The following is a 26,699-nucleotide window of genomic DNA, read 5'->3' as shown; positions in this document are numbered from 1 at the left end:
ATTTGAGCGCCGACTGTGGGAATAGCTGAGCATGTCAAGGCGGAAATTGTAACAGTAGTAGTTTGGCCGAGGTTTACGGTCGTGGTCGTGGCCAAGGCTGTAGCCGTAATAGTCGCGGTTGCAGTTGACGTTGACTTTTCAGTTACGGTGAAAGTCTTTTCCGACGTGATCGAGAACGTGACGGTTTGCGTGACGGTGTCGATTGTCCCTGATAAAAAAAACTGTTGTGAGATTGAAGACTGATGGGATGGATTAATGATAGCAGTAGCAGTTGTCGTATCTGTGAATGTTTTTTCAACCGTGACCGAATACGTGACGGTTTGAGTAACTATATTAATACATCCTGACAAACTACTGTCAGCAAAAGAATACAAAGAAGAAATTTTGAGTGGCTGCTGTTGATGCCGAGCTAGATGTACCTGGGGTCCAAACTGCAGGGCCAGGAATGATATACGAGTTGGGGTCGGAGTTGTATATGTCGAAATGAATGCCCGGGTCGGAGTACTTGTATGTACCAGGAAATGATACTCCCTGAGATAATCCAACCGTGCCGGTCGTGGAAACGATCTTGATCTGAATACATTCCATGTACAACTGAATTCCACGATTCGGATTTTGCGTGTATACGGCATCAGCTTCATGAAGCGCCAGAATTTCAGGCCGAAGCAAATATTCACCTGCCACCAAGTTTGGCAGTGTAACTGAATGCCGGCCGCGATTTGCGATTAACTTGTCAATCGCCCAACTGCCGTCTGCGTATCCATCTTCTGCTAATTTTAACCATACGTTTCCGCTGCCTTGAGATGAAGTGGAGGCAATGTAAACCACCACGGGGCCTTTATGGGACGAAGCAATGATCTATAAAGTTACAATTTAAATGTTAGTTATTAAATAAGTCAATATAATATCGTAATTCAAATTGGGTATTTACATCATCGTCAATTTGGTCATGACCCCAAATAAACGTGATTTCATCACCAGGCGATACATTAATTGTGGTAGGAACTGGGTTGTTATCGACATTGCAAGCTAGTGCTGAAGAAGTTAAATCCTTAACCGGATTATTGTTCGGAGGTGAACGAATGTAGCTATTAGAACAAACGCATTGAACATGTTAAATACTCCTTTCGGCCAATAGAATCAATAACGAAACCTTTCGGTACAAAAAAAAAAAAAAAAAAAAAAAGAAAAGAAAAGAAAAGAAAAGACATTAGTCAATAACATACACGTTGTAACCATAAATTTGATTAACCCCGTTGACTGCTATCTCAAACACTTGTGCATGAGCACAAACAAGCGTAAACACACAAAAAATGCACAATATTGAATTTAGCAAGCAATTCATGATGCGGCCGATATAAACTCAAGTTTTAATAAAAAGAGAAAATAGATAACAGCAAAGTTTGGTATAAATATATTGGTATATAAGAATATAAGATATGTGGCAGACCATCTTGGGTATATATATACTTTATCGAACATATATAATTAAAGAAGAAGCGCCAAGTCAAATGGGTCAGGCGAGCAAACATTTTAATTTTCAGCATTTCTGGGCAAGCGCCCTTGCAGGTTCCATCTAGAATGCAAAATAATAAAATAATAACCCCCTTGCATTTGCCATTATGAAATGCGGACCTTCTTTATAAGTTTTCATATCATACAAATGAAGATAAAACAACCCATTTGACCCTGTAACTGGTATACTATTTCTATAAGCAGTTTTAAATTCCAGCAATCTTCGTGACAAATTAAACGGATGCGGCAGGATCCGACGCTTCTCTCGAAACAAAAAAAAAAACTATACAAAAGTTGGTTGCAATGAATGAATGTGACTTGAAGAAAGAAAACCTTAAAAAAATCGGAAGCCGTACCGTCAAGGTCCAATTGGCGAGATTTTTTGATTTTGATTTACAAACGTTTAAATTAAATTTCAAAAAAAAAAAAAGAATTGTAACACCCAATGTCAGATCGTGTAACATTTGGTATATTATAACACCAAGCCCAAATTAAAAATGGAACAAATTCTCACGAAATTGGGGGAGGGGGGTACAAAAAAGGGGGACGAGTTTTTCCAATTAACTACATAGTTAGTACTGACGCACTTAATATGCATTAGGTAATCTTTATCCCTGAAAATTAAAGTTCAGTTTGCTTTCGCTCCATAATGACATATTTACCCGGCTTTCAATATTTGTCACGGTTTTTTGGTATTTTCATCAAATTGGAAACATCAATTTTTTTTTTCTTTTTCGCTCGTCTTGATTTAAACAAAATAAAATAATAATATTAATAATAATAGTCGCGTTCGTGAGCATAAAATGACACTCGTTTCGTTAGCTCGAAGCTCGCGAACAACGGTGGGGAGTATATTTCAGACCGTTTGGTCATATCGGACGTATGCGACAAGTTCGCAAGAGTCAAAACAGGCGCAGCCACCGATTACACCAGCACCGATACAGGAGAGCCCACTATCATTAGTGGATCAGGGGGTCACTGCTACTGGTGCTGCTACCCGAGGTGATACAGTTAGTGAATTTTCTTCAACTTTACCACAATCACGGGTGCCAAGTGCCACCCAACTTCCTCAAGCGGTTAAAAAGGAAGTTAAAAAGGATTTATCTGGTGGGGTATACTTGATTCGACCGATTGGCGTCAGGTCACCTCCGCATCCTGATGATAATACTGGCATTGACAAGCGAACCAAGGAACAGAAACGTGCAGATTTTACAAATTATGACAAGCATCTGGAGAAAAGACGTCAATTGTAAGACATATAAATACGCATTGTTTAATCAATTGATAAATTGTACTAATGATCTTGGTGAATTTGCAGGTTAAAAGAATTTTCCAAATCATATTTCGCAGAGGTTAAAGAATTTGGTGAGAATTTAGGTAAGGAGTGGACAGCTCCCAAATCATATTTTAAAGCAGACAAGGCATTGTACATGCCCAATTTTTTTGGCACGACGGTTGCATCGTCATCTTCAATAGGCACGACGTCAGTATTGAAGGGCAAAATCTCTATTGTTAGACTATACAGTGCGTTATCAGGTGAAAAGCAAGTCAACACCTACTTTGCCTCTAATGCGGAGGCCTATGGTGACGTACCTGTTGAGAAAGGATACCAAATTGTTGATATCAGCGTGCCGGAAAGTTTCGTCAAGTCTTACATTTCGAAATTTTTTGAATACAGAACTAAGGCCAAAATAGGCAAGACAAGGCAAAATACTTTCTTTTATGGCACAAAATTACCTGGTGATTTAAACTTGTCAATCGGATTTGTAAACAAGTTTGCTGGCTACGTGTACCTGGTGGACAAGGATTGTAAGATCAGATGGGCTGCTAGTGGGCCAGCTAGCGATGAAGAAAAAGAATCATTGCAGCGGTCATTGGCTGGCTTGATTGGAGAAAGTGCTTCAAATGTTCAAAAGTAAAATAACAAATCCACACAATCTGTATCATAGTATCATAGAGTTAGTTGTATATATATAATAATGTATTTTGTCATCACCCAATAACAAATGATGTCATTCTTTTTTACAGCCACATTACGTGGCTGGTGAGGACGGAAGAACGCCACGGTGGCCTTGCGACTCCACAACTTTTGGATTTACAATTAGAACATCGCTTTTTACGTACCAATTGCTTTTGCTGCTCACACAATTGGTTATTACAAATTGCCGTCTATCAATCTGTTATTCGCAAATATGCGTTTTGCTGTGTACGGTGCTGTAAGTAATAGATTATTTGTGTCAGGGTTCAATTGAGGAGAAAGGTTGCTGACTCGAGATATGGCAAACAGACCAGCACCGTGCTGGCATTGACCGTCGTGATGTCTGCTTTCCAGCGGCGGCCAAATTTTTATTCAGCCTGTGTTTATATTTCACAAAGTAATGCTTGCTTGATGGTATGTGGTCTTATAATTTTGGTCTTTTTTGGAACATTGTCCTTGCTTGCTAACGCAAGGTGGTTTTTAGATTTTGGCAAACATGGGGGCATTTTTTACCGTGATATTGGGTAGAGTGGTTCAAACGATTTTGTTTGGCCCACTAAGGGCGATTGAATTGGAACATTTATATGAAAAGACATGGTATGCCGTTACGGAGACGTGTCTTGCCATGACAATATTTAGGGAAGAGTTTGACGTCCGATTCATAGCCATGTTTACTGCACTTTTGTTTATAAAAATCTTTCATTGGCTTGTAGCAGATCGAGTTGAATACGTGAGTGGTTTTTTTTTTAATTTCGTTTCTCTAAAACATCTACTTTGCAATGCGCTGATAATCTTTTTAGTTTGATCAAACTACGCCATCGAATCCAAAATTATTCCATACCCGGGTGTCAATCACGTTGCTACTTCTTTTGTACATTGATTTTAAGTTTGTGCAGTACTCAGTAAATGATATTATCACTCGTGGTCCCAACATGATGGTCATGTTCGCGTTTGAGTTTACTATTCTTTTCCTTATGGCTGGCGCTACCGCGCTAAGATATGCGCTTAGCTTAATTGAACTGCGCATTATTGCCAACAGTAACGATGAAGAAGACAGCTGGGAGCGAAAGAGTGATTACATGTTGCGAATTGATATTGCATCTGATTTTCTAAAGTTGCTTGTATATCTTGGCTTTTTTATGCTCATCCTGACCGTGTATGGCTTGCCGTTGCATATCATCCGGGACGTGTACCTGACCTTGCGATCGTTCCTAAGCAGACTGCGTGATTACAAGCGATACCTTGATGCAACCGATCAGAAGTATGCTGATGCTAGCGAAGAAGACGTTGTCAGGGAGTCTATTTGCATTATTTGTCGCGAAGAAATGGTTGTTGACCCTGCAGGGACGGCGGCAGGGGGCGATACCAGACATCGTAGTCAGCCGGAGCGCAAGCGGCCCAAACGGCTACCATGTGGTCATGTTTTGCATTACGGATGTTTAAAATCATGGCTTGAGCGGCAACAACGGTGTCCAACTTGCCGACGTCCGGTATTGGACCCGGCAACGACAGCTGACTCGCGCAATCAACAAGAACAACGTCAACAGCAGCCACAGGCACCTGATCTTGCAGCTGCAAGGCCAGTCCAAGCTGAAGGTATTATTAATAGCCTTGACGATCGCCAACCGCGTGCTCAACAACAATTGCATGCTGCAACAGATCAATTCCAGACCACATCATTTCAACTACAAACACAAGATCAGGTTCCGACGGCCGAATCAATCTTTAACCCATCATTAACGCCACCGGATAGTCAAGATATCGTGCACTTGCCACCCGGTTTTTATTTACCAGAAGGTTGGGCGTTACTTCCGTTGAGGCAATTGCCCGGTTCTGGTGGCACGCAGCAGCTTCAGATTCGAGATAACGTATGGCTGACAATGTCGACCGTGCAATTTGTCGACTCAAACCTTATTCCTGTCACGTTGTCGCCAATCGCTGAAGCCGGACCGTCTGCCCCGTCCACAGGGCAACCACAACAAGAACGGCAGCGGCAGCAATCGATTGACACCCCTGAGGGTGAAACCGCCAATGTTGATGCTAACTTCACTGTTTCTAGCGGTCCTGTTACAACGACAGTGACGACCACTTCCTCTCCAACTACTAGCTCCTCGACCGTTACTACTGGATCGTTGGCATCGTCAGCACCATCAATACGGAATGTTACCATTGAGAATGATGTCAATACGTTGTAAAAAGGGGAAAAAACGATCATGAGCATCATAATAACGTTCGCAAGGTAATTTTGAAATTTAATAAAAAAACTCAAGAAAGTGAAAATGGATTAAATTGCAGTAGTCATTGGCGTTCTCATTGTTTCTATTCCTATAAGGTGGGTTTTTTTTTCTCGTGTCGTCAGTTGCATGATCCATTAAGCGTAATGTTAATGAATTAATCACAAAAAAAATTTATTTAAAATGATTTCTATATAACGTGCAAAATAGGATTGACAATCAAAAAAAAATTTATTAACCATAATGAATGACTGAAAAATATAAAAAAAAAAGATTAAACATAAAACACGCAAAGCAAAACAATGTCTTTTTTAACTGACAATAAAATTCTTAGAAAACCAAAATGACAAAAAAAAAAAATAAAAAAAAATAAAACAATGAAATTTACGTATGCATAAAAAAAGGCAACATAAAAAAAAACCCAAACATATAAGGAAATATCCCATTTTAATTTTCCACTTTAATCCTTCTTTTCCTCTTCTTCGTTTTCGGCTACAACAAGAGTTGACGTTCCCTCACCATCTTCACGTACTAATCCACCTTGCTTGCACAATGAGAAAAACAATGAATCCGGATTAGCCAATAAGTTTTGCGGCGAATCAAACTCGGCCACACGGCCAGCCGACAACACGACGATCTTGTCGCTATCAATAATCGTGTTCAACCTGTGCGCGATGGTCAAAATCGTGCGATCTTTAAATTCCTTGCGAATGGTTTCTTGAATCAACTTGTCGGTTTCAACATCAACCGCCGCCGTAGCTTCGTCCAAAACCAAAATCTTGGAAGGTGTGAGCAATGCACGAGCAAGTGACATTAACTGTCGCTGACCGACAGAAAGGTTGGATCCGGCCTCTGCTACCCTGGCATCCAAGCCGCCTTCCAACTTGGCCACGTGAACTTTCAAATGCGACAATTCCAATACCTCCCATAACTCAGTGTCATCATGCACGTGAGCGGGATCAAGATTGTCCCTGATCGTACCTTCGAAAGCTTGTGAATCCTGAGGAATGATCGCCAAACGGTGTCTCAAGTCTGATAATCCAATCTTGGACGTGTTCAAGTCGTCTATTTCAATATGACCATCTGCAGCTTCAATCAATCTGAACAGGGCCAACGTAAGTGAAGACTTGCCGGCACCAGTTCGGCCAACAATACCAACCTTCTCACGGGGCTTGATGTGAAGACTGATATCCTTCAGCACGAGGTCAAGACCGGCGCGATATCTGGTCGAGTAATGATCAAACACGAGATCACCCTTAGTGGGCCAGGCAGCACTGGGTCGTTGTCCAGGGATAATAGCAGGTGCTTCGGAAGGAAGCTTGGAGTATTCCAAAATACGTTCGACGGACACAGTGTTAACTTCAACTTCAACAGTCATACGCACAATCCACGATAACGATTGCGTAATTTGCAAAGCATAACTCATGGCCAAACCAACAAGGCCAGCACGAACTGTGCCGGACGACACAGAAATGATCGAAAATCCGGCAGCGGCAAAAATAATAACAGATCCGATAAGTTCAAGACGAACCGAAAGCCATCTGTTTGCAGAGATGGATGGGAAGTACGCTCTCAAATTGTAATCGACGTGGAACTCGTTAACATTATTAAACCTGTCTATCTGACGGAATGCACGGATAGTGGCCAAACCAGACAGTGATTCCTGAAAATGAGCATAAATTGGAGAACGCGATACTGAATCCAAACGTTTCAATTCACGGGACGTTCTCAAGTAGAATCGCTGGTAGTACAAGTACAAGCCTGTCAAGGGCAAAATTAAGATAATGAATGCAGGCGTGGTAACGGAAATAACAAGCAAGGTAAAACACACTCTGATCGTGTTGTTAAAAAACATGGAAAACACGCGGGCCAGTAATTCATCCACACGGTAGACATCGGTAGTAAACCGGTTGATTACACGTCCAATCGGTGTTGTATCAAAAAATGACATGGGGCTGCGAACAACCGCTTCGGCCATGCGGTTATGAAGATGTTTGGCAGCCTCGATACTGCAGAGAATAAACAAAACGAGAGTGTAACAGACAGTCAACGAAGACGCGAAAATACCGAAAAACAGATACACGCCAAGATACTTTCCGGTATTCGGGTTTGAACCAGCTTCGGAGTTAACTTCGGACCAATGCTCTAACCAAACATTTCCCACTATATAGTTCGAGTTAGTCATTCGTTCTTAGAAGAAAATAGAGCAATTAGAAGGATACGTACACACTGAAATCCCCTGGGAACTTATCAACAAAATCATAAACAACACAACAGCAGTGGTGTTGGCAGCCTTTGCATATTCTCTGTACACAGTCCACTTCACTTTTCCTTGTTCTTGATGTTCTTTAGCCTGGCGAGACTTCTTTTGACTCTCCTCATCAATAACAGCTGGGCGTCTAATAGAAGCAGTACTTGCACGACGAAGTGTAGAAATACTTGCACGTCTTCCACTAACTTTTTTAACTTCAGTAGTAATCTCCTCATCTGACGACGAGCCTGAATCAACAGCTGTAACAGATCCGTCACTTCCTTCCTCAGATTCGAGAGCATTCTTCTTTCCAAATTCCTTAATCAAGTTGTAGATCTCGGCCTTGGAGTTGATAACTTCGTCATATGGACCTTGCTCTACAACTTTGCCATCTCTTACCATGGTGATGTTGCTGGCCTGAGAAAGAACAGTAATTGCGTTGGTAGCCAAAACACGAGTCTTAGTTGCAAGTAAACCATCAGCACCAAGAACATTATCAATCAGGTGACGGCCCACGTGTTGATCAACAGCCGACAAAGGATCATCAAGAACATAAACATCAGCTCGAGCATAAACAGCACGAGCTAATGAAAGACGAGCCTTTTGACCTCCAGACAATGAAATACCCTTTTCACCAACAATGGTTTCATCTCCATCAGGCAAGGCAGCAAAATCTTCAATCAAGGCACAAGCATGAATAGTCTTTTCGTAGAAATCAGCCTGAAAGCGAGATCCAAACAAAATGTTCTCCTTAACAGTAGCGTTCATAATCCAAGGAGCCTGAGCAGCATATGCAACACGACCTTTTACTGTAACATGGCCTTCTTGCTTGTAAAGATCACCCAAAATTGCCTGCAGAAAACCAGATTTGCCTGATCCGACACGCCCAACCACACATGCAAGCTCGCCCTTTTTAGCAGTAAAGTTGACATCTTTCAAGGCAGGTGGATGATTTCCAGTCTCGTCCCAAAGGAAAGTACCGTTCTTAATGACAACAGAATCCTCACCAAGCTTTGTGGCAGCATCAACACGCTCAACAGCATCATCTTGAAGTTCAGATGAAAGGAAAAAATCTTGAAGACGAGCAGCAGCAACGGAAGATTCGACCAATTGAGTAACAGCTTGTGGAAACATGGCCAATGGGAAGGTAAGCAAGTTGAAAAGAGAAAGGGCAGGGAACACGATGTCAGTACTGAGCGGAGTAGAAGAAGTGTACACGAATATGCCAAAAGTAGAGCAAGAAACCAAAAACGGAGCACATGCCCATAAAAACGAAGAAATAGCGGAAAGAATGCCCATTTTCTTCAAGTTCTCAAGTTCCAGATCGTTACGAACGTGAGAAAGCTTATCCATATATGGCTTCTCCCAGCCGTAAAGCTTAATGCTCTTAATATTGGTAAGAATTTCGGTGGTCAATCTGGTTCGCAGATCCTTGGTCTTCATTTGAGATTTTTGAAGAGCACGCTGCTTACGAGCAATGTAACCATTGGTGGGGATCATGACAATCATAACAAAAACACCGGCCCACATACTTCCTCCAAGCAAAGAGTGCAAGTTATACAAACAAAGAACGATCTGGAACGGACCGGACCACAATACCTGACCATTCTGAACAATATCCTGAAGACGCTGGGCATCTACTGACATGAGGTTGACAATGTCACCAGTAGACTTTGCATTTTTCGCCTCGCCAGACAAAACAACAGCCTTTCTGTAAATGGAAGAAACCAACGCAGACTTGACTTGCATACCAACAGTCATTGATCTCTGGAAATGCTGATGTTGGCAGGCTGTTTGCGCAACTGAGACGAGCAACATACCAATAGCGATGGCAACACCACCGGTGAACGGCTCAGGATTGTCTCCCGTGTAAGAGTTAATAAAGATAATCAAACGCTGGAGAAGACGTGGCTGAGAAAAAGCAAGGATATCATTTCCAGTCTTGAAAATGATGGCAATCAAATAGGTGGCACCAAATCCTCGAAACAAAGCACGAACCATTGAAGGCTTGTCCGTGTCCTTTTGCCTGTTCCAATATTTCTCAAATCTTGACCGGCAATCCCCAGTCTTATCACCCTTAGCCAGACCTGGAAGATCGTCATCAGTGAGATAAGTCTTGTACCCCAACTTCATGAGCGGACTCATCCAAGAGAAGGTAAGTCTCGAAAAAACGTTGGCCGTATCTAATGGTGACTCATCCAACTCGTCAACCAATGCTTCGTAGGCTGATTTCTTCTTTGGGACCACAAGTTCAACTAATGAAATTGGTTAGCCAAGTGAAAAAAAGTTTACCAAACATTATTTGGGATTTTTAAAAAACTTACTAAGGAAAACGACGATGGAAAGAATAAATGAAAATCCAAAAGTAGACAAAAATCCAGGATTTCTCAAATGAGCTTCTCTATTGACAAAGCCAATCAGACGAGCAAAATCCTGAATGATGACAAACAACCAGTAGAAAAGAAGCACGCCATTTGGAACCCGAGACCGATTGTACTCAACGTGATGGAGATAGAGAGCAACGATGAGAGCAAAGAAATTTAGCACAGTGGCATAAAGACGAATGCCTTGCAAGGCATCATCGTACACGTCAATCTGTTGCTTTGCATACGCAAGTGACGTGAGGGCAAGAATAGCAACAAGAACAAGCTTTGAGTAATAAGCCCAATTCTTCGGGGTTGGAACTGGCTTAACCTTAAGCAAAGACGAGATTTGAAACGAACCAAAGATGATGATAAATAACGATGTCAAATCAACGATGACGCCTTCAGAAAAGCACGGCGTGAAATCGAAGTAATTCTCGGAGATGGGACCCCAACCTTCAGGGTCACGACAAAAACCCTGGACTGCCGGAGGAATTGTCGGCAGGTCCAGAGTCCCCAAAGGATTCTGAGAAAGACCGAAAACGTACATCAGAAGCAATTGTTCACGATGACCGTCGATGGAGTTTCAAAGGAGAGGAGGAGGAAAACAGGAAGGGAACAAAAATGAAAAAAAAATGGGAAGTGACTATATTTACATCAGCCCGCGAGCGAAGGAGACCGTGCACAATGTGGACGAGGTTCAGCGCTTTGGAACCTTGTTACTTAGCTGGGGCTTTAGTGCTTACAAATTAAACGCATAACTGCGGAGAATATGCACATGTATGCAAGGTTTGGGTAATGAACTCTAATTGCAGAAAAGCCAAAAGTCAATTTTTCATTATGAGATTTGAGTAATCTCGGGGAGCTTCCGTTCTGGGTCTACCAATGATTGTCATGGGATTAATTGAGCAATCGGGTCCAATAAACAAGCAAATTTGTCTTGTTCTGCCCGTCTATGGCTGGTGCTTCACACTCGCACTCGAGTGGTCGGGTGTTCCGGTGACCAGGGGTGATGGTGTAGTGACGCCTCAATATGTACAAGTATGTATATTAATAATATAATTGAACAAGTGGGAGTCATAAAAGTAGATGGACATAATGTGAAGGACGAAGACTGCATTCGTTGATCAGCGAATAGCATGTCGTCCAATTGAATTTTGTACATTAAAATATGTCTTGCAATTTCATCATCTAATCTTTTACATTTACGTATGCTTTATGCCAACTCGGTTCAGCATTAAAATTTCTTGTGTCGTTATTTCCGTGCTTTCTTGCTCAGTCTCATATCTCCGTGCAATGTTTTTTTTTCTTATAAAGTGTTCCGTGCGCGGTCGGCGTCATTATTGCTCAATTGACCGCCACGATTGCGCCGTAGTTAGCCGGTTTTGACACGGTCGACAGCCATAGAGCTTTTAGGTGGCCCGAGCGCTCTCTATCAAAAGTATGCATATACTTTTTTTTATCTCAACTATTTTTTTAATCTTAACTAATACCCATGTACACGTTTAAATAAAAGCAAAGCCCTTTGGAGCAATGAACAACGTTATGCAACCTGGTTATATGTTAAAACGCTAAAATTTGGTAAAAACAATAATAGTACCAAAGTAATTACGTGTAGTTACTCTTTATATTATATATTCATACATCGTCATGTGTTTTATCTCAATATCAAAACGTCGGTTCCGGCCCTTGTTCGTTTCGTTACGATTTATTATTGCCAACCGCCGGTAATTCAGCCACGCCTAGAGCAATCTGCACCGTGAAAATTGTGCTGGCCACAAAAATCCACGCCATCAAGCCTGCCATAGCAGTCGTGCAGAGCACGCCCGACAACACGGCGAGTCCGAATGCAAACACAAACACGATCATTCCAATTGCAAAAAACAGCACGCCTATCGCTACGGATGTGATCACAATGGCAAATATGCTTACCGGGATCGCTGCAAACGCAATTTGAATGGTTGAAAATGCCTTAATATATGTTCCTGCATTAGAAAATATATATGCAATTGAAAAACCCAACTTTCTTTATCTTAAATGTCATAGCTTACCGTGAGATATGGTCGTTCTAATCCAACTTTCAAGTACCAGCTCGCAAGCGTCTTAAGCTTATCCCCCACATCCAACCAAAGTACCTCCATCCCCGCAAAATGTGACGATGAACCCTCCCAACTTTCAACCGTTTCTTTTAAAAACTCAACCGTATTCTTTGTGCCACTCTTCAAAAGCTCATCAATACCACTAGTAGAAATCGTTGCTGTTGTCGGCACGTCACCGCTGCTTCTGCTGTCACATGGCTTTTCGGCGAGCGACTCATTGTACGTCGTTCCCGGCGTGACCACACCGGACGCAATACTTTCTTCATCAAATCGCAGCTTTCGAAATGACGCCGACCGAGCGCTGGATTCACTTGACGACGGTGACGGTGGAGTGTTCAAGCCTGTGTTGTTATTTCTGTCCTCGTCGACGGTCTTTGACGCGATGCTACCCGGCGAAGATGGAGGTGAACTAATGCTGCCAATTATTTCGTTTTCTTGAATTCCTTTTTCTATAATAAATTCTTCATTGTCTGATTGATTTGCCATAGTTGATGTTATCTGATATAATCAAATCCTTGCGATGTAAATTGGCACCATTTTCGCGGGGGAAAGCAATGTCATTTTATACTGTAACATCTGCGCGTATACAAACAGGCTGGAAAACAAAAAAAAAAAAAGATATAACATTTATATAAGCTACATAAACTCAGTAATTCAAAATTAGTAATAATCCTATCTTAACATGTAATCCCACAATCTTTACGCTTCCATCTCCTGAACTCGTCCATCGTTTCTAATTTGTTATGAAGTACGATTCCATACAAAATGTGATTTCTTTTCTACAAATTAAACCAGTAAACCCCCATGTGTTGTTAAAAAATTGAACGAAAAAAAAAAAAAAAAATCTTTAATTCGCACTCAATCTATTACTGCAATTATTTACCTTATGACGTTCCCGTAACCGCAAGCTTTTGCAAGTGTCCCATAAATGTCTGCAAGCTCACATCGTCCGTAAGTACGACCGCTGATCCTGTTGCGCCGCCGTATGCGCCACCGCTCTGGTGCGTAGTCGAAGGATTTAACTTCGAAAGCAGGAATCGAGCCTGTGATCCACCTGCATCGGTATCAATAAATCGCGGCAGTGGGAATCGATCCACCAATAACTCGGCTGCCTCATTTCTCGGTGCTGCCAATAATTCCTTAAAGCTTTCATACTCAGGCTGCTCCTGGTATCCAGCTTTCCTCCACTGAGCAATCGTCTCGCCGTGGAATATAAGAATATGGAAAAATGTGTCTAACAACAAGATGTGGTCCGGCTTAATCGATACTGAATCAAGTAACACTGGATGCGGTGGTTCGTCAAAAGTGAACGAAATAAGTGTAGGCTGAATCATGATGAGAGAATTTGTGACGTCCTCTCGGTTAAGAACGTGTCTATAAAATGCCGTCTCATCTGGGGAGTTATTAAACACTTGCAAGAACTGACTTCGTCGAAGATGGAACATGAACTGAGGATACAAGCTGAAATTTTGTGATAATCTAAATGAACTGGGATCATCCTTTCGATAATCAGCAAACTTCTGACAAAGACGAATCAACATCCTGTCTGTCCATCGCAATACGTCAGGGCCATCGTCGACTTCGGCTTTAAACACGGCAATTCGGGCCATAAGCACGGCAGCTGCCTCTTGATCAAACGATTGAGCAATTGCAGGATCTCCACCAGCTGTCAAATTGCGCGCCAACGTGGTGACCCTCAAATGATAAGAGCCAGACGCATGCTGATAAAATGTTAAGTACTGAATTAACCCTCGTTGCGGGGTCTGCTGGACCGCTGGGCTGCCTTGCGTCACAACTTCAAAGTAAGTAGCATACGAGCTGGTTGGCGTTATCCCACACATCTTCCACGCACATGTGTTTCCAATCCCAATCTCGGTCTCACCAACCGATGCGGATTTCTTATTCAAAGACACTGCATGACCGATCAATCCAGAAACCTTTAACTCCTTGGTCGTTAAAACCTCAAGCGTCGCATTAAAGCCCATTTGCAAAAATCCTTGAGCATCCTTGTTAAACACCCTCTGGAAACTCTGCTTGAAAATAGACGTGGTAAAAGCATCAGTTAGAATCATGGTACCTCCAGTCAGGTTAGGAAGCGATTTCATTTCCAGCATGCCAATCTGATCATAACAACCAGCAAAAATATCAACGATATGTCCATTACTCGATGCTCGCTTTGCCAGGCCTTCGTAAAACTTAACAGCTTTCTTGTAATGTTTGGAGTTATCCCTCTCGATATCATGATGCGATCTAATAGCTTCTCTCAATTCCGGACCAACAACAAGTCCCGGTCCTTCAGTTCCGGGACCACCAGAGAAAAGCATAACTCTGGCGCCAGTGTTGGGGAAAGAAGCCTCCAAAATACCAATAGCAATGGATAGTGCTACTCCAGTAGCCCTCAGTGGTCTCTTGTCATTCGCCACAGGCCACGGATCAGCTTGAAGCTGCTCAAGAGTATTAGTGAGCTGGAACTCACACTGCTGAATCGGAAGCAAGAATCGAGCAGCCGCACCAAACGTCTGCGGGACTGGCCGGCCTGGAGCAGGCTGCTGGGGGCGAAGTGATGGAGCCAACAATCCAAGCATTTCCTGAACTTGCTTTGCTGTGTAGTCCTTTCCACCTCTAAACACAAAAGACTTTGCACACTCTGAGTAACCAAGTTCGTGAATTTGAGCCTAAACGTACGTTAGCAAACTCTATTAACAAATGCTGTTTTTAAGGCATTCCTTATTTCACATACATTAGTACCAAAAGTGACAAGACCAACAAGTGCATTAGGAGGCAACAAACTCAAGCTGACAATGATTGAGTCTTTAAGTGCTTGAAGATTCTCTTCGGTCTGACAAGTATCGATAACGAAAACAAAGATCGGCGGTGACTGAACCGGGCGAGCCAGTACATATTCGATTGTAGTACTCTTAGGAAGAAGCTCATGAGGAAGTGACTGTGGCGAAATATCCTTGTAATGAGCGGGAAGTTGGTTCCTGGATAAACAAAATGGACCTACATTCTTTAATTAGCACCCAGCTGTACCTAAACAATGGACGAAAAAAAAAACATACAAATCCACAACTTTGCTCGGATATCAAGTTGGCTACAACAGTAAATTAGCTTCTACAATTAATTGCATTTCAAACAAATAAAGGAAAATACCAGTATGGATTTAACACCGCACGGCAGGGAGCTCTGCAAGTAACTGGCTCATATTGAAGCATTGGCAGATCAGGACGTTCCTTTAACGGAGTATATAATGCTGCAATCGGAACAACCGTACGCGATGCTTCCAGCCTAGTAGACGGAAACACATTCCAACTGAACCGAACTCCATCGAGCTCCTCGATTTCTTCGAAATCCTAGAAATACACCAGAAGTCAGTATCGTCTACGTCTTAAAAAAAATAGTAAAATCAATTACCATCTTTCCAAAACTAAATTGTCAATTCGATGGAGTATTCGAAAAATAAGTCCCGCAAATGATCCGTCGGTCTTTGACTTCTGTTTAGAGACTGATGATATTGAACAAGGCGGTGAAGAAGATGCGAAAACGAAGCGCCGTGTGGAAGGAACAGCCTGGCAACACCTCGCAATGTTTCGTAAAGCGCGGATGCATTAAAGTTATGAAAATACATGAAAAGTGTGCTGTCCTAATGTGGCTCGAGAATGCCAATCCAAACTTTATATTTTCTACAATTTATGGCGTCTATATTCTTCTTTCAGATCACAATACATAAAGCGACAGCTAATGAAAAGCTATTTGATAATAACATTTGTAGCAACAACATATTTGAATCAAGCAAACTCCATTATTTTGTAGTTTTTAGTATACGATAGCCGTATTTGAACTCATCTTGTTTGCCTCGCAAGCCTCAATTTTTCGTTTGAAGCCAGTCTTTGCATTGGAGTTGCCTCCACTTCTTCCATATCATCTTCGCCTACCATTTCCATGAATTCGGAATCTAAATTATCAAACTGTTGCTGCACGGGCATTTGCCATTTGTTGATAATTTTTTGCTCATATATCGTTTGGAGCAATAAATAATGATTCGAAATCCAAGAATGACGAAAACATTCTTCTATAGAATATCGTTCGATTGGGTCTCGGCATATCAATCTGCTAACAAGTTCTTTTGCTAGATTTTGTTAATTGTTTTTTATGAAATAGTCTGAATATTGATTCACCTTCTGGGCTTATAACACGCCATGTTGGGTCATCGAAGTTTAGCTTGCATTCTCGTGCGTTTCTTGCGATAACGGATGCATTTTCAGAGGGATCATAAAACGGTGATATTCCTTTGACATTAAAATTTTTGTCAAAAACTTTGTCTAAGGACTTCTTACCGGTGAGCAAAATGTGCAGGACGATGCCTAAACTCCATAAATCACATTTCAAATCATATCCAGGTCGATTGTTTCGCAAATAATTATCGGCAAAGCCAACTTCTGGGGCTGAGAATTCTGGAGTACCGATTACTGTGGTCATTCTTCGACTTCCTACAATGTATTTCGAGATACCGAAGTCAACCAATACGACTCGAGAGCCTGGGCATTGAGATACAAGCAATATGTTGTCAAGCTTGACGCTATTAGCTTTTCACCGAACTTTGATTTACCTTTGACAAACCTTTAGATCTCTGTGAGCGACATTTTTGCTGTGCAGGTACTCTAATGCTTTTAGGATCTGAAATACCAGTACTAGTGCTTCTGCTTCTGGAACAGGATTGAGTGCCTCTCCTTTTGCCAAGTAACTGAACAAGTCGCCCCCAGTGATTCTATATAATTAGCTAAGAGCTACAGGATTTCATGTATTTACGTACAATTCCTCGAATATATAGCTATGCACTGTTAGCAACTTTACTATCTTGGGTAGAAAACCGACTTACATTCTATCACGTATCATGCAGGTATCATGAACTGTCACGATGTTGGGCTATCATTGTCAGCGAGAAAACGTTGCGCATAACAATAGGTAAAATACATGACACAAGCTTTTAAGAATGGTAACCTCGGTTCGTGCTTTCAAAAGTCTAGAGGTACTGCCTTCTGTGCTTATGATCTTGCAGGCTATCTGTCGGTATGATCTTTTATCGACAGCCACGAAGACCTACTTATACATTAACCACTCGAGAATGAAGATTTTGGAAACAAAATTGGCTCACCTTTCCGAACGTTCCCTTGCCGATAACTCTCCCGGAGACATCATAGTTCTTCATAAACTAACATTGTGAGCCAGCTTAATTAAATATTCTTGATTTTTTTTACCCGACGGTCTTCTTCTAAAATGCTATCGTGGACTCTTAATTCACTTGGTTGATAGAACATCACAAGACATGCATGTCTAATTTCTTTTTTTTTTTTTTTTTCATGAGTTAATTATTCAATTCTGCTTTGACATAAGTAGTCATACCGATTTTATCGCCATCAGATAGCAACACCGAATTGCCTTTTCCAATAATTCTACCGTTATGAAACGTTCCATTTCGACTACGATCCAAGCAATAAATCAATGGTACACTCGATTCGTCAAATACAATGCTATATATCGTGAAGTGCTCGTTGCTGACTGATGAATGGCTGACTACTTGATCGCTTTGTTTCATTAGCTTTTCTTTTGTCTTTATGATAAAACTTTCGAGTTTGAATGAGATTATTACCAGGCTGTTTTACGTCCAAATGTTTCGCACTTTCCTCTTATGATAGGGATTGCTGCACGGGTATACTGTTAGCAATAGCTGGTCTCTATTTTTATAGGTCAACTTTTTATGCGATTAACTTTTCTCTTCAGAACTGATTCGAATCAATATTGTAGCTATTCTGCCATCTTTCATGTTTTTTGCGATTAACGATGAATTGTGTGTCTCAATGTTTGTTAGATCTATTCACTAAATCTCTTGATATTAACTCACCATATGTTCTGTTTGCATCAATATTTGGGTTGATTGCTGAGATGATACGTGCATTGATTCTTCCATAAAGTTGGTAAGCATTGTCTATGATGTATTTGGATTGAAAGTTGTATTTCCAGCTTTTGTAGATGTTTTCGCATTTGTCGCGTCCAATAGTTAGGCTGCGCGTAGTGCAAACAACACGCCAGCCCGCAGATTAATCATATCATTTATGGTTGTAATTTGCGCAAGCCAGTCGTAATGCTATCTGGAAATTCAAACTTACATACTGAAGTGTGCATCATGTTTTTTTACGTATACATCATTGTTAAATCATCGTGTATTAAGTTTTTAAATTTTTTCTTGCTGCCCTGGTTTTAAGCTGAAACATGGCATGCCGACATTCAACGCCTTCCTGTGCCAAAAAGATGCTGTAAAAGATTACAAATTTATAATCATTATATGTACAACATATACAAATTGTGCTTTTCTGTGCTGATTTCTGCTAACCAAACTTTGCGGTCTTTAAGCGGATAATAGTGTGTCTATGGCGTGTAATTGAGCTAGTGTGAATTGCGAATATAGATTACGTAACTAATAGCATGTATGTGAGCACACCAGCACACGAAGTGAGAAGAAACACTTATGAACAGTGAAAATACCTGGCAGCACCAGTCATCGATAGGTCAAGTGTTGCCATTCAATTAGGTCAAGAAACAATTAGGAACTTGAAACAAGCAAAATGCCAGGTAAGCCCCTCATGAACATTCCAACTTGTCGACAAAATCAACAGCGAACGATGATGAACTAGGACTTTCATTATGGTTATCGCCATCACCGGAATCTACTATTTATGCTTCGCTTGAAATGTTAATTGCAAACTTGTCTGATAAATTCTACTCTGGACATGCTCCAAAGTTTGTGCCTCACATTACTATCACATCCGGCATCCCTTTCGACACGAACGCCGAAAGTGTTGTTGCCTACGCAGCTTCGATCTTGACAGAATCAATTGAGTTGACAATCTTGAAAATAGATTACGGTCCAGCATATTTTAAGAAGATATTTTTGCGGGTCGAGAAAACCAGTGGCCTGACCAAGCTTGCCCGTGAATCAAGACGTAAATACGTATTACAACAAACATTGGACAACGAAGCCGCTGAGAAGGAAGCTATAAAATGGGAAATTGAAGATTACGACCCTCATATAAGTTTAGTGTATACCGAAGAATGGCCTGTACATGATCAAAAGAGGTTACTGGTAGAGAAGACAGTAGAAGCAAATTTGAAAGAATCGAGCACGTCTTGGACAGGGGGTCGTCTCTCACTGTACGAGACGATTGGCCCTGCTGATCAATGGAAATTAAAGGCATATAAAGATCTGTGATTATTTGGTCAAGTATTCAAATGGCCAAGAATAAATTTCTCATTTGTAAATAGTCGTAACCATCATGCAATGGCTTTTTTTTTGGTTCCTAACCGGAGTCGAACCGGTCGCGGTCAGGACGACCAAAAATTCATGGCGCCGCGCAACAAGCGGCTTATGAGTTGCCTTCATTAGTGATAGCTCCAAAGGCACAAATTACAGACACTCTGACATCCTGATGGGCTTTGGCTGGCCATTAATGATCGCCAGAAGGACGAATTTAAAACTCAAACAAACGATTGCTTTGCAAAGTCAAAGGCATATGTCTAGACTTGTTCTGCCCCCTCCCAAATTGATAACCATCGATGCTTTTGGAACGATATACACTCCCAGGCCCACTGTGGCAGAGCAATATTCGAATCTTTACGCAGTCCATTTTCCTCTACATGACCAAATAGATCCTGAAACTTTAGATGCATCTTTTAAAGTGGTATTTAAATCACTGCAGCAAACTCATCCAAATTACGCTGGCGGAGAGCGAAATTGGTGGTGCCGTGCGATTCGGGACACGTTTCGAACGGCCAAAGCAGCTGCATTTATAGACAATGACGTTGCTGAAGATACGGAGATTTTTGTGCTTGCACTGTATAATCATTTTAACACTGGAGCAGCATATGCATTATGGCCGGATATTTCTTCATTTTTAGCTGCCATTCCAGCGCAAACTCGTTTAGGGGTGTTATCCAATTCTGACACGAGGTCCCGAGAAGTGCTACGGGGCCTCGGCATCATCGCCGAGGAAACCAGCGACCAGGACGGTGCAAAAAATAAAAGCTGGATAAAAACCGAAAGTCATGTATTGCTTTCAAGCGAGGTCGGAGTCGAAAAGCCGGACCCGGCCATTTTCGAGACTGCAGTCAGAGTCCTGGTCGGCGAAGATGACTGGCCCCAGTCACAACCACAGTCGCAGGACCTTCAGTTACAGCTACAGCAGCAGCCAGAAATAACTAAAATAGATGCATTAAACACCGCACGAGAGATTTTATATTGGCATATTGGAGACGAAGCTAAAAGAGACATTCAACCAGTCATCACGCACGGGCACGGCAGGTTACGAGGCTGGGGGGCGGTGCACATTAAACGAGCGAATGAATGCGGGGATTCTACCCCAGGCGGTCATGTAGTTCTAAAACACAGCGGAACCATCATTGAAGTCTCGGACCTACGTGATATTCAGGGACTGTGGATGACAGGAGTCGAAGTAGACGTAGAAGAATAAAGCCATGTCGGTAGCATTCGGATGAAAATTAATTAACCAGCAATACCCGCTTATGTAAACTGGCCAATTCAGGCTTAGTCATTGGTTGGCTTAGCCACAGTCGTATCAGCGCGCCTCACTAACCATTTTGACTAGAAGCTCGGTCCATGCAATTAACGACGTCAAAATCGATTTATCAGAAGATCGTACCAATCCAGGTCAAACTACTTCTTACCCATATCACTCTCTACAGCTCAGCATTTTGTTTGACAGTTTGAAATTAGTGAAAATTTTTATTGTGTTTATTTTGTATTGATTACTACTGCTATAGATACGAGCTTCTGCTAAGTCGAGTCGATCAGAGCTGACAGAGCCTTGCATACCGACCGGGCCACGGAAATAATAGTTGATCAAGCATTACTGCTATACTTTAGAGACTGCTGAAAGAATTTATTATGTCGTCTACTACGGCAACTAGTGTTACTTCAACATCGTCGCCTGTCTCGTCGTCTACTTCAAGCGGTGGAGGTGGTGGATTCTCGCCGTCATCATCACCGCTTCTCCTTTTCGTCGCTGTAGGATTTGGAGTAATTTTTACAAATCTTTGGTATCTAATTTTGCTTAGTGATTTTTAATCTGAATTGATTTTTTTTTATCTAACTTATATTAGGATCATAATTGGCGTGAAATATTGCTTTAGACGACGGCGAAATCAAGCCCGTATACTGGCTGGCGAAAATGGCACAACTTTTGATGAGCATGGATTTGGATATGATTTGGCTGCTTTGCCTGCCCCTATACGTCGTCGCCGAGAAAAGAAAGTCATAAATATAACGCAACTGGATGAAAGATTCCCAGTTAAAAAGTACAAGCTATGGCGGCAGGAGCGTGAACGGGCAGGTCTATCAAGCGCTGGTGGTGTGGCTTCACGGGTTCAGAGCCGAGCTCCCAGCTTGAAGTTGCCGAATGGTGGAGAATCAAGTCCTGAGGTGGTAGATACGGCAGTCCCAGAACTCCATGCTAATATACCTACTTCGGCATCTGCGCCCACTGACTCAAGAGAAAAACAGCCAGTTCCGGAGCCAGGCATGGCAACTACTCAGTTATCAGAGCCACAACCGTCTGTTTCTGCAGTCACGGAAGATTCATTTGTCACGGCAAAGGCTGATGTTGAAGATGATGATGAATATGACGGGTTGCGTACTCACCCAAATCTTCATCCGGATCTTGCTGAGACATCTGGTGATTCTTGTGCAATCTGTATTGAACAGCTTGAAGATGATGACAATATTCGAGGCTTGGCATGCGGTCATGCTTTCCACTCGTCATGTATTGTTCCATGGATGACCACACGACGTGCTTGCTGTCCATTATGCAAGGCAGACTATTATATTCCAAAAGAGCCTGCTACCACGGACGATACTACAGCGAATGCCACTGATCTTGCTACCGCACATCCTGTATTTTTCAGAGGCAGCTCTGCCGTATATCCCCATTTTTACTCTCCTAGAAGATTAGACAACTCTTCGCTTCCGACTCCGGTAACACAAAATGAAACGAGTTCAAATAACTGGCTGTCTAGATTTCCTCGAACGCGACTATCTAGATTGATGTCTAGTGGTTCTCAGCCCACGGAAAATAATGAGAACGGTTCTGCTGCATCTGTTTCTAGTCCGCAACCAGCAAGGACTCGTCAGCCTACTGCATACTCATCCTATTATGATGTTCACCCAAGTTTGCAAGGCGCGGTATTATTATGAAATAATAATGATTTGATTTCCAAGTTTTTATATAATTATTGGTTTTTATTGTTTAATTAGTTTAAGGCGCTATGTTAACGAAATGGGGTCTGTATTTATTGGAGGTTTATTGCGATTTAGGAATTTTGGTGTTTTTTTTATGAACTTTTTATTGTAATATTTATTGCAGGTTATGATATATTTCGTGAGTTACACCAAATATTTTATAAAATTTCTAAACGTCTTTATCTCGTACTAAACACAAATATCATTTCTCAAACAAAAATTCAGACAAAAAAATGCAGAAAAAATTAAAGGTAATCTCACTCCACCACGGCAAACTCAGCTACAGTAGCTCCAACCCTGCCATGCCTCAGCTCAGTATCATGCAAATCTTCAATAACAAGAATTATTCATCGTGATGATATTGTGTTATTCAGACTGACCTCTGTCGTGTTGCCAATGTTAAGTTTGACTTTTAAAGCCTCAGCAGCATTGTACGCATTTGATATGTCGACACATTATAATTTTGAATTAGCCATTTAAGTTCTTTATTTAACGACTCTCTTGGTAAATTATTCACGTTAACATCACCATCATTGAAGTACCCAAATGATAACATCTTGGCCGGCGTTCTTCCCCAGTTAAGATTAATCTTTGACACGTTCCTAAATCTACCAAGATCCACGAACAAAGCAGCCGGATCCCTTGTATCAGGCTGCCAATATGTAGAGTTTGACCCGTCCACTGCAGATATTGGGAAGTGACCTTTCACCCAAGTTGTGTTAGACAAGACTGGAGAACATTGTGCAATATTCCCATCAATCAGGGTACCGTTAAGATCAGCACGACGAGTCGGCACCTTTAATGACTCGCCAATCTCAAGTTCATAGTCCCCTTTCTTCTTCCCAGATCCTATGCGAACCGTCACCGGTTTCAAAAATGAGGAAAGCTCTGCAATGTCTTCACACAATCGAGGGACGATTTTCAAATCTGCATCTCCGTAGACGGGGAGTTTTTAAACCAGTGGCATATTTACGTTCGATAGTTGTCTCAGTAAGAGTAATAATAATATCAAAAACGTTATCTCGCCATTTCAAGCCTTTCACGGTATATTCGTCCTCAATCTGCGGGGGCAATACCGGATCCAAATAAAAAACGTCTTCTCGAGGCCTAAACCCGGTAAACCCATGAGTAAGAACCTGCAAAAATCCACCGTGTCCTGTTAAAAAGGGAAATGCAGGGTGAGCCCGCCATTCGTAGTAACATTGTCATCTATTTGTTCTGAAAACTGAAAAAACGGTGATCGCAAGTACGGTTGACTAGAGTATAAAAGGTATGTATATGAAGCGCAACCTTTGGGACTCAATTGTGCAGCGTTGATTGCGAATATAGCCCACGTCTAAATAAGTTTTGTTAACAAAATCTCATTTCTTAATAACAACTAATAAAGCTTACCATCGCCGGACCGTCCGCACTCTGAGCATTTGCATAAAAATCAAGATTGTTCAGATTTACATCATATGAATCATACTCAAGCGGATAGTTTAAAAGAACTACATCTGCTTGTTTAATTTTAACTGTTCCGTTCATTTTTGGAAATTCCAAGATCAGATCAATTTCATCGTCAATAGGTATGTAAATATTCTCCTCAATACCTTTCCAGTTTTCACCAACTTCCTCGTCTAATATATCCGCAGCCCTAGTTGCCCATCCCATTAATTTCGATATATCGGCATTTGTAAACGCACCGTTATTGACAAAGTTGGCATATTCATCAGGATCTGTTATATTCGTAATATAGTAAAGTCCATCAATAGATGTGTTTCGAACGACAAGAGAAGCAAACAGGTTGGCAGCGTCTCTAATGACTGGCCATCCATTTTTTTTTCAACCATGTAGTGTCGTTTGTGAGCAAATATTGGTTCCAATGCGCCTGTGCAATCTCGATATTTAAATGATATTGATAATCCACGCATGGGCCTGTACCAGTACAATTCTCAAATCTACCTGAAGTCCAAGAATACTAAGATTGTACGATTTGGCATTTTCAACAGATTGGCCATGCAGACGCCGGCGATAGATATTAATGTTAAATGCGTGTTTAGGATGAAGAACGCTTAATCCTGGATATATCCACGTATCTGCATCCCAAAACTAAATAATATTGATTAAAATTAATACCAAAATCAATTGTTGTACACTTTAACTTACGATTTGCCCAGCATATGAATCAGAGCTAAGACCCGAGACTGCAATAGAAGTGTCGCCCCGGCCTAAAGGTTCATCGCCCGACCTTAAAGCGGCTAAAAGATGAAAAATGGTAGTGTGAATAGACACTTGAAGCTCTGGGTCACCCAGAAATTCGATGTCTGCCTGGTTCCATAAATTCAGCCACGGCAATTTAGATCAGCTACTAGCAGATTTTAGTCAAACTCAGAGTCAAGTCTAGCAGTGTATGCTGCAACGCGTTTGGCATTGTGATACGCGTCAGACGAAGCTACGCCAACGTACTTGTAGACCGTAAAGGTCTTACCAGCTGTTAAGTAAATCTCAAACTCTTGTGATATCGTAGCTGGGCTTCTTGGTGTAGAGAGAAAACAACGCGAGACGAAATATTTACCGCATTTCTATCTGAAAATTTAAGATGAGAGTATTCGTAAGCGGTGACATTTCGCAGTCCGTAAAATCGAACTCCCGTCCAAATGCCAGTCTCATCATGTGATGAAGAGTTTGATTCAAGAAAAATTGTCCTTTATGAAGCGGCGCCATCCAAAATATCAGATAATTTGATAATTGTGTCCTGCTTCGAGGTAATATGTAACTTAACCATGCCCAAAGTCGGAATAACTCGATGTGCCAGGACCGTGTAGTCGAGTGATAAGGCCGTGGTCTCGTTTCCATTGGGCAGCCAATTCAACTTTGTTTGTACAATGCCATTTTTAAATGATAACGATTCACTATAGTTTTTATGTGCTTGGAATCGGCGTTGACATCATAAATGTCGCCGAATTCAGACACCAAAAACGTGGTCCATTGTGGTACGGTTGAAATGACACTCTCACCGCCATTTTTTAGCAATTCTGGAAAATTCGTTTTGGTAGTATTTGGCTGCAAATCCCAAAATCCGGCTATAAACGCACCAGTAAACCTGGGAGAGAATAGCGGCCATCTGTTCGTAGGCTCCTCCTCAGTCTCGCTACTATCATATTCGCCGCCCATAGAGTCAATTTCAAAGCCTGTGCCCTCAACAGGCAACCGCGAGCCTATGTACCCATTTTACACATACGTTTGAATTTGAAACCGATATACTTCAAATCTATTGTGCGTCAATGTCCACTTGTTCTCATCGACAGCCACATCGTCTAGCATTTGATCATTAGTGAAAGCAACATCTGACATGAGCTGTCGTCTGAGGAGTTTTGAAATATCTGCAAGAACTATTTCAGTAATGACTAGCAGCCAAAATATTATTGCAATTTTCATTTCTGATGCTTTTATTATCTCTACTTTAATCTATTGAAAATCTATTAAACCCTGTCCATATAGACGAGTGATATATGACAGTTTTCATGATATGACTTTTTCTAAAAAATCTATCCGTATATATATATATACATATCCGCCTTTGAGATCAGTTGCTACCTGGCTGTGGTATCAAACGGAAGGTCACTTAAAACATCAGGCAATATAGGCCATGCATAAAAATACGATATTAGAGCTATTTGTTGCATAAATCTCAAACAAATAAGTTCAACTTTGTTTACTTTCCGTAATTCCGAAGTAAACCGTAACTTTCTGCAACCATTGTGATCAATGGTCCAAAAATGCATGTAGTAGTTACTGAAATTTTGACACTGAAATGGAATGGGCAGAAGTGCAATAAGGATAAAGGCCAATAGAAAGTACGAAGATATAGCAACGTGTATTGTTTATGTCTTTGATAAGCTTTATTAATAAATAAATTACCTACCTGTCTTGAAATTCAAAGATACTCGTAGAAATTTCGCATGTAC

General features: G+C 41.4%; 11 protein-coding genes across 11 annotated transcripts; 5 read left to right on the top strand and 6 right to left on the bottom strand.

Moving 5' to 3' along the window:
* Positions 1–357: 357 nt before the first annotated feature.
* On the bottom strand, positions 358–1,066 carry V1514DRAFT_282045 (glycoside hydrolase; the record flags this gene model as incomplete). The annotated part of the gene is made up of 2 exons (XM_066925090.1): positions 358–858; positions 932–1,066. Coding segments are annotated over 2 exons (636 nt in total), but the record flags the coding sequence as incomplete, so codon positions are not given.
* A 1,186-nt stretch (positions 1,067–2,252) lies between these two features.
* V1514DRAFT_352879 (ATP10 protein-domain-containing protein) lies at positions 2,253–3,515 on the top strand. The gene is made up of 2 exons (XM_066929519.1): positions 2,253–2,764; positions 2,834–3,515. Exons 1-2 carry the CDS (start codon positions 2,319–2,321, stop codon positions 3,432–3,434), a joined length of 1,047 nt encoding a protein of 348 aa, XP_066782745.1. The 5' UTR covers positions 2,253–2,318; the 3' UTR covers positions 3,435–3,515.
* Positions 3,516–3,551: 36 nt separating this feature from the next.
* Positions 3,552–6,048, top strand: V1514DRAFT_332695 (uncharacterized protein). The gene is made up of 3 exons (XM_066927895.1): positions 3,552–3,907; positions 3,978–4,223; positions 4,294–6,048. The coding sequence occupies exons 1-3, from the start codon at positions 3,833–3,835 to the stop codon at positions 5,686–5,688; spliced, it is 1,716 nt and encodes a 571-aa protein (XP_066782744.1). The 5' UTR covers positions 3,552–3,832; the 3' UTR covers positions 5,689–6,048.
* Positions 5,916–10,968, bottom strand: V1514DRAFT_352877 (P-loop containing nucleoside triphosphate hydrolase protein). The gene is made up of 3 exons (XM_066929518.1): positions 10,303–10,968; positions 7,954–10,233; positions 5,916–7,890 (listed from the first exon to the last, which is right to left on the bottom strand). Exons 1-3 carry the CDS (start codon positions 10,889–10,891, stop codon positions 6,188–6,190), a joined length of 4,572 nt encoding a protein of 1,523 aa, XP_066782743.1. The 5' UTR covers positions 10,892–10,968; the 3' UTR covers positions 5,916–6,187.
* Positions 10,969–12,042: 1,074 nt separating this feature from the next.
* V1514DRAFT_320637 (uncharacterized protein) lies at positions 12,043–12,926 on the bottom strand (the record flags this gene model as incomplete). The annotated part of the gene is made up of 2 exons (XM_066926012.1): positions 12,043–12,312; positions 12,393–12,926. 2 exons carry the CDS (start codon positions 12,924–12,926, stop codon positions 12,043–12,045), a joined length of 804 nt encoding a protein of 267 aa, XP_066782742.1.
* A 398-nt stretch (positions 12,927–13,324) lies between these two features.
* On the bottom strand, positions 13,325–15,857 carry V1514DRAFT_320636 (uncharacterized protein; the record flags this gene model as incomplete). The annotated part of the gene is made up of 5 exons (XM_066926011.1): positions 13,325–15,115; positions 15,181–15,443; positions 15,503–15,534; positions 15,594–15,793; positions 15,855–15,857. 5 exons carry the CDS (start codon positions 15,855–15,857, stop codon positions 13,325–13,327), a joined length of 2,289 nt encoding a protein of 762 aa, XP_066782741.1.
* A 235-nt stretch (positions 15,858–16,092) lies between these two features.
* Positions 16,093–18,423, bottom strand: V1514DRAFT_357796 (kinase-like domain-containing protein; the record flags this gene model as incomplete). Its single annotated transcript, XM_066929666.1, has 13 exons — positions 16,093–16,569; positions 16,619–16,729; positions 16,778–17,012; positions 17,061–17,208; positions 17,254–17,271; positions 17,320–17,366; positions 17,415–17,540; positions 17,596–17,652; positions 17,699–17,781; positions 17,844–18,025; positions 18,091–18,142; positions 18,210–18,294; positions 18,343–18,423. 13 exons carry the CDS (start codon positions 18,421–18,423, stop codon positions 16,283–16,285), a joined length of 1,512 nt encoding a protein of 503 aa, XP_066782740.1. The 3' UTR covers positions 16,093–16,282.
* Positions 18,424–18,901: 478 nt separating this feature from the next.
* Positions 18,902–19,783, top strand: V1514DRAFT_332681 (2',3'-cyclic-nucleotide 3'-phosphodiesterase). Its single transcript, XM_066927894.1, has 2 exons — positions 18,902–19,070; positions 19,133–19,783. The coding sequence occupies exons 1-2, from the start codon at positions 19,064–19,066 to the stop codon at positions 19,705–19,707; spliced, it is 582 nt and encodes a 193-aa protein (XP_066782739.1). The 5' UTR covers positions 18,902–19,063; the 3' UTR covers positions 19,708–19,783.
* Positions 19,512–21,053, top strand: V1514DRAFT_332679 (uncharacterized protein). Its single transcript, XM_066927893.1, has one exon. It carries the CDS (start codon positions 19,925–19,927, stop codon positions 20,963–20,965), a length of 1,041 nt encoding a protein of 346 aa, XP_066782738.1. The 5' UTR covers positions 19,512–19,924; the 3' UTR covers positions 20,966–21,053.
* Positions 21,054–21,223: 170 nt separating this feature from the next.
* Positions 21,224–23,127, top strand: V1514DRAFT_98033 (uncharacterized protein). Its single transcript, XM_066930195.1, has 2 exons — positions 21,224–21,551; positions 21,615–23,127. The coding sequence occupies exons 1-2, from the start codon at positions 21,400–21,402 to the stop codon at positions 22,702–22,704; spliced, it is 1,242 nt and encodes a 413-aa protein (XP_066782737.1). The 5' UTR covers positions 21,224–21,399; the 3' UTR covers positions 22,705–23,127.
* V1514DRAFT_347938 (Six-hairpin glycosidase-like protein) lies at positions 23,097–26,085 on the bottom strand (the record flags this gene model as incomplete). The annotated part of the gene is given in 14 exon segments (XM_066929314.1): positions 23,097–23,168; positions 23,204–23,232; positions 23,278–23,635; positions 23,655–23,885; positions 23,951–24,085; positions 24,142–24,467; positions 24,556–24,709; positions 24,739–24,840; positions 24,898–25,059; positions 25,152–25,266; positions 25,296–25,436; positions 25,509–25,643; positions 25,703–25,929; positions 25,969–26,085. 14 exon segments carry the CDS (start codon positions 26,083–26,085, stop codon positions 23,097–23,099), a joined length of 2,304 nt encoding a protein of 767 aa, XP_066782736.1.
* Positions 26,086–26,699: the final 614 nt, after the last annotated feature.

Source organism: Lipomyces japonicus, assembly GCF_038497905.1.
Source record: "Lipomyces japonicus strain CBS 7319 unplaced genomic scaffold V1514scaffold_25, whole genome shotgun sequence".
Classification (NCBI taxonomy): domain Eukaryota; kingdom Fungi; phylum Ascomycota; class Lipomycetes; order Lipomycetales; family Lipomycetaceae; genus Lipomyces; species Lipomyces japonicus.
This window is presented reverse-complemented; position numbering and strand designations above follow the sequence as displayed.